This window comes from Panthera onca, chromosome C2 (assembly GCF_046562875.1).
Source record: "Panthera onca isolate mPanOnc1 chromosome C2, mPanOnc1 haplotype 2, whole genome shotgun sequence".
NCBI classification, from domain to species: Eukaryota; Metazoa; Chordata; class Mammalia; order Carnivora; family Felidae; genus Panthera; species Panthera onca.
Genome location: NC_138347.1, coordinates 143,844,491 through 143,854,830, shown reverse-complemented (window position 1 = coordinate 143,854,830; position 10,340 = coordinate 143,844,491). Strand labels below are relative to the sequence as shown.

Below are 10,340 nucleotides of genomic sequence, written 5' to 3'. Positions count from 1 at the left end.
TCCCGACATCTCAGCCGGAAAATGCGCTCCCGGAGCGATTACAAGCCGCGTCTGTAATTGCTTATTAACAGCGAATATTCATGCTTCTCCTTTTCCGCAATGAAACGTGCCTCCCCCCTTTTCGGTAATAAAACAATAAAATAAGACGGCACCACTCTTGACTCTACTGTCTGCGGAAACGCAAGGGAGAAACAGGCAGCTGGGGCAAAAGGGCTTAATTCAATATCAAACTGATTATTTCACTAATTATTCTACCTTCTGTGTTGCGCCGCAGAGCAGAGGCGCAGGGAATCTCAACCGCACTGCTGCTGGGGAACCTTTGTTTCTCGGTGCCAGGCCCAACTGAAGATGGTGGAGGGAATCCAGGATTCAGGGCAACTGAGCTGCGTGGATTTTAAATTGTGGGGAGTAAAAGTGCTTGACGAGCGTTTGAGGGTGTCCCCAGGACCCCACCCCACCAGGGCTTCTGGTTCATAAGCTGGCCCTAGAGGATGGCCATGTGCTCTCTCTCGCCGTCCCTGGAATCCCAAAAGCGGAGCGCAAGGTTCCTCTTCACAAACCCTTCCCAATGAATAAAAGGGTGGGACCGAACAAAAAGTGGTTCCCGTGTGTTGAAGGCCGGGAAAGCCTCCCCTATCTGGAGGAAAGTGTGCCTGAAGCCACAGCCCCTGACGAGGAAAGAGACCTCGCTTCGGCCTCTCTCCGACTCGTCCCAGATCCCCCCGCTCAGGGACCTGCGCCTCCCTGCAAGCCATCAGCTTGCGTTGCCTTTCTGGTGCCAGCCTCTAAAACCTGCTCCCGCCCCCGCATCCTCCGCTCAGGCTGCTGAGATGACTTCGATGCTTAGAGTGGACCCTGCTACGGAGACCCCCAAATCCTGTTCCCCCAAACTCTAGCAAAATATGGACACAACGACTGATTCTCACAGTAGGACAGAGTCTCTGGGAAGAAGAAGAAAAAAAAAAAAAAAAGACTAAAGGAAAAGAAAGTCGCAGGCGACTTGATCCAATTAGTAAATGCCTAATTGAATTAGTGTCACCTCCATCAGCCAATAGGAGGGTCCTGGGCTGTGGGACAGCGAAGCCCCTCCCTGGCCTCACGTATATAAAGCAGCCAATGACAGCCTGCAAGTTTCCAAGTGGTCAACTTGACCGACAGCTGGGCAGTCGAGAAGGGCAGAAAGAACAGCGCTGGTGGGTGGATGGGGCAGAGATATTAGTCCTCTTCTTCCTGGGTGTGAGTGAGGAGGCGGACGGGGATCCCGAGAGGCAAGGAGGACAGAGAAGGAAAAGGAGAGTGCTTTTCGGTCAATTGCCACCTCCTGCCTTCAAACCCAGCGAGTTTTCCTTGCGGCAAGTACGCTGGGTTCGGGGCGCGCGAGTGCGCGCCTTAGCCGCCCGCGTGCAGTCAGGTGGGTAGCCCCAGCACCGGAGGAAGGGGAAGTTACCTTCCCCTCGGAAGAGGGCGCTGGCTCCCCCATCCTGCCTTTATATTAAGGCCGCGGGAGGAGAGGAAGCCGCCAGCTGCCGTCTGCGCTTTGCAAAGCATGCAGTTAGGGGAGCAGCTCTTGGTGAGCACGGTGAACCTGCCCGGCGCTCACTTCTACCCGCTAGAGAGCGCGAGAGGCGGAGGCAGCGGGAGCGCAGGCCACCTCCCTGGCGCGGCCCCCTCGCCTCAGAGGCTGGACTTAGACAAAGCGCCCAAGAAGTTCCCTGGCAGCCTCTCGTGCGAGACTGGGAGCGGGGAACCCACAGCAGCCAGCGCGGGGGCCCCCGCGGCCATGCTCAGTGACGCCGACGCCGGGGACGCCTTCGCCAGCGCCGCGGCAGTGGCCAAGCCCGGGCCCCCGGACGGCCGCAAGGGCTCCCCCTGCGGGGAGGAAGAGCTGCCCTCTGCCGCCGCCGCCGCCGCCGCCGCCGCCGCGGCCGCCGCGGCCGCCGCCACCGCGCGCTACTCCATGGACAGCCTGAGCTCGGAGCGCTACTACCTCCAGTCCCCCGGGCCTCAGGGCTCCGAACTGGCCGCGCCCTGCTCGCTCTTCCCCTACCAGGCGGCGGCCGGGGCGCCCCACGGATCTGTGTACCCTGCTCCCAACGGGGCGCGCTACCCCTACGGCTCCATGCTGCCCCCCGGCGGCTTCCCCGCGGCTGTGTGCCCACCTGGGAGGGCGCAGTTCGGCCCGGGAACCGGCGCGAGTAGTGGCGCGGGCGGCGGCGGCGGCGGCGGCGGCGGCGGGGCAGGCGGCCCGGGCGCCTATCAGTACAGCCAGGGGGCTCCGCTCTATGGGCCGTACCCTGGGGCGGCAGCTGCGGGTTCCTGCGGAGGACTGGGGGGGTTGGGGGTTCCTGGTTCCGGCTTCCGTGCCCACGTCTACCTGTGCAACCGGCCTCTGTGGCTCAAGTTCCACCGCCACCAAACCGAGATGATCATTACGAAACAGGGCAGGTGAGCGCAGCGCCGAGGGGCCCCGAGGTGAATGACAAGTGAGTGGCTGTGTGGTCCTGGGGAAGGCTGGGGGGTGAGGGAGCCGTGCCCGTTCGTTCCGCGCTTGGCTTGGAAGAGTGTTTTTCCGCGCGCATCTCCAAGCCGGGGTCACTGCCGGTCTGCGCACCGCCTTGTGTGAGGTGGGTGCTAACGTTACAGCTGTTCCCCCACCCCCACCCCCATCCCCCCCGCACACACCCCTCCCCTCCCCTCCCCTCCGGTCACCCTCACCTGGACTGGCGAGAAGGAGGCGGAAATGGAAATTGGGGCTTGTCCACAAAGCTGGATTTACTAGCTGTTCCCTGCATACCGGCGAAGAGCCGCGGATGGGGAAAAGGAGCAGGGGTTGGCTTCCTGAGCGCAGTAGATGGGCTCCCGCAGTTTAGGCGCCACAGTCTCCGTGGGGCGCCTGGAGGAGATGGGCGTTGGAGGGTGTGTTGGTCGGGGTGGTTGGTTAGGCAGGCCCTGGAGCCAGACCTGGTGGGGTTCCGGGCGCGAGAAAGTTCTGATACACTTCCAACTGCTAATAGTGGGTACTAACGGGGAAAGCGAGGCGTGGGTGCTGGGAGAGGGGCGCTCAAGCGGAACTTGGAGCCTGACGAGTAAAATTGCAAAATTTTAAGACGAACAACTGACTGTCGTTCTCTGGTACTTGTACGTAGAAAAATGAAAGAGCTTTTCCCATCCTGGAAGAAAAATTAAGGACTTGAGTGGGGAGAGAGGGAACTGGGGAAATACTGACTTTGGGGTCGATTGTCTCCGAAAAGAGATGGTCCAAGAGTTGCCAAGTCAGAAATATTTTGCAGAATAAGGGCCACGTTATGTGGCGGTTTTCTGTTCTTTCTGTAGACTTCTAAATGTCCTGCTCCGACCTACCCCCAGGTGGCCGCAAACCCGGCCTAGAATGGGCCTGCTCCCGGGCGTCCGAATGTAAATTGTTTTCCCTGGTTCTATTCCCTTGCACAGGCGCATGTTTCCTTTCTTGAGCTTCAACATAAACGGACTCAATCCCACTGCCCACTACAACGTGTTCGTAGAGGTGGTGCTGGCGGACCCCAATCACTGGCGATTCCAGGGGGGCAAGTGGGTGACCTGTGGCAAAGCGGACAATAACATGCAGGGTGAGGAGAGAGGAGGCCCGGCCAGGGAGGAGCGGGCCAGCGGGGGACCCTGGACTCAGAGAACTCCCATTTAAATCGAATACTTTCCCCTGATCTGCAGAGGTGTTAGTATGAGTTTCTTTATATTGTTTGAATCTGGAGAGAGGGAGAGAATTGCCAAGCCAAGATTTCTTGCCTGTCAATATAAACTTTGGTACTTTTACCATACCCTACTCCTTCCGCCCCTCCCCTACCAATTCCTACTAAATCTCCCCTACCCCCCACCCTCTGTCCCGGGGTGGGGGTGGGGTGGGGGCAAGGGCTCCAGTCTTCCAAGCCTTGAGAAAGCCCTGCCAAGGTCGAGTCCACCCATGAATACCTAGCCACTTGCCATCAGACGTTGCCCTTCCATCTTTAGAAGGCCCCAAAATGACCTTCAAGAGACACCTCCTGGTGGTTCTATTTTTATATTTTGAGCTAGCATTAGATGACTGCCTTGTCCAGGGAAGTCTGGAGGCACAGGCGCCCTGGGTGGGCTGTGGGTGGAGTCTAGTTGGAGAGCTAGCACTGGGAAAACTAGGCTGGAAGAGTAGCTCTTAAATCTTGCCCAGAGGTAACAGACATCCCTCCCCGTGTGTCCATTTGTAATCAGCCCTGTATGCTTGGGTTTTGTGTTTTGTTTCATTTTCTCTTAGGCAACAAAATGTATGTTCACCCAGAGTCTCCTAATACTGGTTCCCACTGGATGAGACAGGAGATTTCTTTTGGGAAATTAAAACTCACCAATAACAAAGGCGCAAACAACAACAACACCCAGGTAGAGTGACAGAGGATGGGGTGTCTTCTGGCGATAGATCCCTTTCCTAATGAGCTTCCGAACCCTTCACTGTATTTGTAACATGTGCACTTGTTCCCTGTTTGCTCCCCTATTTCTAACCTTTTTTTTTTTTTTTTTCTTTTGACCTTTCTCATTTTCACTAGATGTCAGTAACAGTGAATTGACCGTTAGGAAAAGAAATACTAAAAGCTTTGGGGGACTTCATAAACTAAGAGGAAAGAGTGTTTATCAAATATGCATGCCGGGCTGTGTTTTTAGGTTTCAAAAGCAGCAAGGATAAGATCTGAAAAATGACAATAGAAAACTGTCGCGGTCGTGGGGAGCAAGCGGGAGTCCCATCGCAAAACTATGTAGTTTGTCAAGATTTACTTTTGCTGAGCCTCTAAGAGACTTCTGGGATTTGGCGACACTGTTTCTATACCATTTCCAGATGATAGTCTTACAGTCTTTACACAAGTACCAACCCCGGCTGCACATTGTTGAAGTCACAGAGGATGGTGTGGAGGACTTGAATGAGCCCTCAAAGACTCAGACCTTCACCTTCTCGGAAACACAGTTCATTGCAGTCACTGCCTACCAGAACACTGACGTGAGTGTCCCCACTGTCCCAAGAACCTCTACAGCCAGGTCCGCTGTGATAACGCACTCAACGACCATTTTTCTCCCCTATCTAGATAACTCAACTAAAGATTGACCATAACCCCTTTGCAAAAGGCTTCAGGGACAACTATGATTCGTAAGTGCAACTTTTGTTCATATTTGCATGGTCACCTTTGAGCAGGATATACATAACCAGACACTTTCAGAGAACATTCCAGGAAGAGCTTTCATCTTTGGGATTTTTATCTATTTTTATTTTTTGCATAGTTTTCCCTCAGCTAATCTTGCTTTAGAATTTTCACAGAAGGGTTTTGTTAATTTCTAAAGGAAGGTTAAGGGCTGAAAAATGAGGAGCTTTTTTTTTTTTTTTTTAACACTTGAGTGGAGATTTGAAATTTTCATAATCTGCATTTATATACCTTCCTTTTCATGTGAGCCAACTTTTTTTTTATCCTCTAAGGAACAGGTATTATTACTCCCCTTCTTTTATTATTATTATTATTATTATTTTACATAAGAAAAACTGAAAACTAAGAGGATGTAATTTTCACCTTAAACAGCAAGACCCCACAATACTTTTTAAATTTGGAATTTCTAACACCACAGCCAGCGCCCCTCCCCTGACATTGACAAAGGAGAGTTGCACCTTCTTTAACTCCCAGCACTTACAAAGGTGGATTCTCTATAGTTTCAGTCCTTAAATGCTTGGGAGGAAACTTTTCCCCCATGAGCTAAGAGTCCAGCGGAAACAGGCCAATGTGCCTCCTACCTCCGTCCTTCCACTCCAGCATACCAGTGCTCCCAGTGCAACCCACTAAGTGAGCCTTTTTGATTTCTGGGAGGTGGTTATTTGGGGCAACATTAGGGTTTTTTTTTTTTAAGTGTTTCTCTTTATATTGTAGCATGTACACCGCTTCCGAAAATGACAGGTTAACTCCATCTCCCACGGATTCTCCTAGATCCCATCAGATTGTCCCTGGAGGTCGGTACGGCGTTCAGTCCTTCTTCCCGGAGCCCTTTGTCAACACTTTACCTCAAGCCCGATATTATAATGGCGAGAGAACCGTGCCACAGACCAACGGCCTCCTTTCACCCCAACAGAGCGAAGAGGTGGCCAACCCTCCCCAGCGGTGGCTTGTCACGCCTGTCCAGCAACCTGGGACCAACAAACTAGACATCGGTTCCTATGAGTCTGAATATACTTCCAGCACCTTGCTCCCATATGGTATTAAATCCTTGCCCCTCCAGACGTCCCACGCCCTGGGGTATTACCCTGACCCAACCTTCCCTGCCATGGCAGGGTGGGGAGGTCGAGGTTCTTATCAGAGGAAGATGGCCGCTGGACTCCCATGGACCTCCAGAACCAGCCCCCCTGTGTTCTCCGAAGATCAGCTCTCCAAGGAGAAAGTCAAAGAAGAAATTAGCTCTTCCTGGATAGAGACACCCCCTTCCATCAAGTCTCTCGATTCCAATGATTCTGGGGTATACACCAGTGCTTGTAAGCGAAGGCGGCTGTCTCCTAGCACCTCTAGCAATGAAAATTCTCCCTCCATAAAGTGTGAGGACATTAACGCCGAAGAGTACAGCAAAGACACCTCAAAAGGCATGGGGGGGTATTATGCTTTTTACCCCACTCCCTAAAGAGTTACTTCAACTTCGTAAAAATGAGCTAACTTTTTGCAGATGGACTTGGTGGTGTTTTTTGTTGTCTTCTTTGCCTAGGTTTGCCAAAAAGACATTTGCATTCCACCTTGATGCATCCTGTTTTGTGCAATCCTCTAAAAGAAGGTGCCAAAGCTTTTTGATTGCTGCAGGTAACTGAAACAAGCCTGGCAATTTTTTGTTTCTTTTTTAAATAAAATTAAGGAAGGACTTTAAAGTGTTTTAAAATTCCAAGGTTATTTGAGGTTCTGGATCTATTTATTGGAGGCACTAAACATTCAGAGAATCGGGCTGTGAAGATTGAGTGCTGAGCGCTATCCGATGAGTTGAAAGCCTCGGTTCTCCTTTCTATTTGTAAATCTGTAAGCAAAGAGAATCCCAGAGTGGTAAGATGTTTTGCTTCTGGAAGAAAAGGGCTGGGCCTTAAGCTTCAACAAGGGACTTTTTGCTGTTACTTTCTGCTGGGGACAAAAGATGCTAGGCCTAGGAGGTGAGAAAAACTTTCCTGAAGGTGCTGGTTTTACCTGACTTGGATTCCTCCTAGGCTTTGGAAACAAGCCATGTTTGCCCTAGTTCAGGATCGCCTCACTTGCCAGTCCTCTGCTGCGTGCCGGGGTGGCCAGTAGGACTCAGGAGAGGGCAGGCAAGAGGGAGTCGCCAAAAAAGAAAAAAAAGAATTTTAAAGTGTACAATTTTGTGTGTGCTTAGATACACCGTAGAATAATGTGGGATATATTGTACAAATAGTCTACATACGTGTCTGAGATTATGTAACATTGGTGCTTTGGCTTTGTAAAGAATTTCCAGATCACCTGACAACAGTTGCAGGGGCAGGGGGATTGGTTCTCTCATCATCCCTGATGTTTGGGAATATTCTGTTTACTTCTTAGATAGTTAAGAATGTATTCAGCTACTCTGTACTAACTTGAAACGTGTTTAAGGAAAACTATTTCACCCTCTTGCCAGCCCCCTACCCAACTCGGTAATGTGAAGAAACTAAAACCTGATGCCACAGCTCCTATAGGCTTTTTAGAGATCTTGGATTTTTATGTACAGTCTTAGTCATTTTTAATAAATGTGGTTCATTAAGGGAACCGGCATAGCTCCGTCTTCTGTACAGTTTTACTTTTTGTTCTTTGTTTTGTTACTTTTTGCTTCTTCCTCCACTCTTCTCCAGCATGAACACTGTTCCCCTCCCTACCTCCCCCAGCCCCACCCCCATGTTCTAGAATCTGTAAGTGGACACAGTAGTCATGAGGGGGTGGGATTGCTTTTGTTTATCTTCTTTTTTTTTTTTTCTTGAAGATGAATGGGGTTATTTCCTCGCCCCACTGGGAAGTCTGGACAATGGGTATTGGGCCCGTGGGGGTGGGGAGGAGGGGAGGACGTAGGGATGCTGGATGGCCTATGCTGGGCCCCAGCCTGGAAAACGTCAGCCCCCCAGCCCGTGGGTTCCCGGACCTGCCTGGGCCAGGGACCACTTGGTTCTCTGCGCCTTTTCCTAGGCTTTCTTGGGGCCACCCATCCCTGGACCCATGTGGGCTCCCCGGGAACCCCCGCGGCCCCTGGAGCGCCCACGAGTTACTGGTCCCTGAAGCGCGGCGGGAAGCGGGGCCGCCCACGGCTCAGTTTCGGCTCCGACCTGCGGCTTTTTTTCTGCGCGGAGCCCCGAGGCGCACCCCCGGCCGCGGGCGGCTCGCCTCGGTCGCTGCTGGCTGGGGCGCTTTGCGGGCAGCCAAACTTGGCCGGCGACTCTGGGGACGCTGGGGCTGCGGCGCGGGCTAGGGGCGCGCGCGACGCTTACAAATGAGGATTCCAGTCGTCCCGTGCAGTGCCGCTCGACGAACAGCAGCCTGGGAGCGGTTCGCCCAGAGTTTAGCTCCGTTTCTTTGCCTCCCATTCCCCAGGAGGGCGAAGGCCACCCCGTCCCCTGGCTGAGCCTCGGGCCCGCCGAAACGTTAAACCCAGGAGTGGGGCGGAGGGCCCTTTGTCCCCCCGCCAGACGTCCCGCCAGGCTTATCAGCAGACGGCTTCTGGCCCAGCTTGCAAACCTTTCCAGCCCCTTCCTGACCCTCCCGGGGTAAAGGTCTGGCCAGGAGGGTCTTTCTGCTAAACTGCGTGGCGCGGAAATGCAGCCGCTAAGAGGATTAGCCGCTGGGAGGCGAGCCATCAGCCGGGACCTCCTCCTCTTCCGCGCCCAATTAAGGCCGCCAGGAGCCTCCCCCCACTTTCCCATTCCCTGCACCCTTCGTGGGCCCGACTTCTTCCCGCGCCGCCCGTGGCCTTGGGGACCCGGCCTCTAGCCCCACGTGTCTACGATGGTGCTTGTTCCAAACGCTTTGCCAAAGCCCCCCGGAATTTGACGACGCTAGAAACGAAAGCTTGAAATCTGTTTTATGCACACTTATGGTGGATGACGGCGTCAGACTCTGGCGGGAGGACTCGCAGTCCCCCCTCACTTGGTCAGCGCCCCCCGCCCCACCCCGAGGAACCGTAACGTATTGGGAGATGCGACGGGATTGCGAGGGACAGCGCTCTGCCCTCTAGAAAGCCGGAAGATGCTAATCACCGCCGGGCTGCAGCAGACTCTGGCCCCGGTCTATTTCGAGTCCTGTATATTTTTGCACCGCACGGCGAAAAGAACCTGGTACTTGTGAAAAGTCCCTCACAGTGTTTAATAGAAACGTAAGTGGCTGAGTGGCCCCAATTAACACCTTGTGATAAGGCATTCCTAAGACGGAGTGTCAGACTTCAAATTGTGAAGAGATGTATCTAATTAATCCTCCCGGGAAGACACCGATAAACAAGCCTCTATTTAAATAAAGATCAAGGGCTCGGAGCCCCGTTTGTTGACATTCGCCGCCAGGGTCCCCGCGTTTGCACCCGGGCGGGCGGCCTTCCCGGCGCAGGGTGGAGACCCTTGGCCTGCGGGGCTGCTGCTCCGCCGGGGTTCGCTTCACCTCGGTTCCTGCCCCCAGACAAAAGCGCACAGTGAAGCGAAGAAACCCCAACGAACGCCCAGAGGAAAACGAAGGGCATAAAGGACCCCTACTCCGAGCTGGAAATGCTGTTGTTTGCCATTTTCCACGCTGTCCTTTACATAGTCACATTAAAAAAAAAAAAAAAAAAAAAAAAAAAGGCAAACAAACAAACAGCCCTCTCCTAGACCCTGGAAGGGATGCTGATTGGGGAAGAACTCGGGGCTGGGCCTTCCTTCGCTCGCCACTCAGCCCCGGCACGCGTTCTCTCCCCGTGGTCCCAAGATTCCTTCTCGGTGCCGAAGCTGCGAACTCCGCTGGCCCCTCGGGTAGCTTTCCTGGGGTGGGGTGGAGGGCGGCCCGCTGGGAAAGGCAGGAAGAGTAAGTACGAAAAGGGGTGCGCGGTGGGGGGAAAGCCGCAGACCCGCGCGCCAAACCCCGAACCAGGGCCGAGGTTCGGAGCCCTTTCCGAGTCTGCAGCAAAGCATCTCCAGACCCCGGAATGGAGACTTTCAAGCTCCAGATCAGCTTTGGATCCTAGGCTCCTGCTTTTCCAGACACCCTTGATTAGCTTTAAACCTGGGTGTAAAGGCAGACTCACAGTTTTCCCTTTCCTCCACAGTGCCTTCCTTCTTTCTGAACCAAACGACTGGGGGTGGGGGCGGGGTGTGTGTGTGT

At 53.6% G+C, this 10,340-nt stretch overlaps 1 protein-coding gene across 3 annotated transcripts; it reads left to right on the top strand.

The window, feature by feature from the left end:
• Positions 1-1,148: 1,148 nt before the first annotated feature.
• EOMES (eomesodermin) lies at positions 1,149-7,778 on the top strand. 3 transcript variants are annotated; one of them, XM_060638460.3, is made up of 6 exons: positions 1,149-2,445; positions 3,451-3,605; positions 4,280-4,401; positions 4,853-5,011; positions 5,097-5,158; positions 5,982-7,778. In XM_060638460.3, the coding sequence occupies exons 1-6, from the start codon at positions 1,547-1,549 to the stop codon at positions 6,661-6,663; spliced, it is 2,079 nt and encodes a 692-aa protein (XP_060494443.2). In that variant the 5' UTR covers positions 1,149-1,546; the 3' UTR covers positions 6,664-7,778. The 3 variants fall into 3 exon arrangements, with proteins under 3 accessions (XP_060494443.2, XP_060494442.2, XP_060494444.1); XM_060638459.3 differs by having other exon boundaries at positions 5,925-7,778; XM_060638461.2 differs by having other exon boundaries at positions 2,437-2,483; positions 5,925-7,778.
• The last annotated feature ends 2,562 nt before the right edge of the window (positions 7,779-10,340 follow it).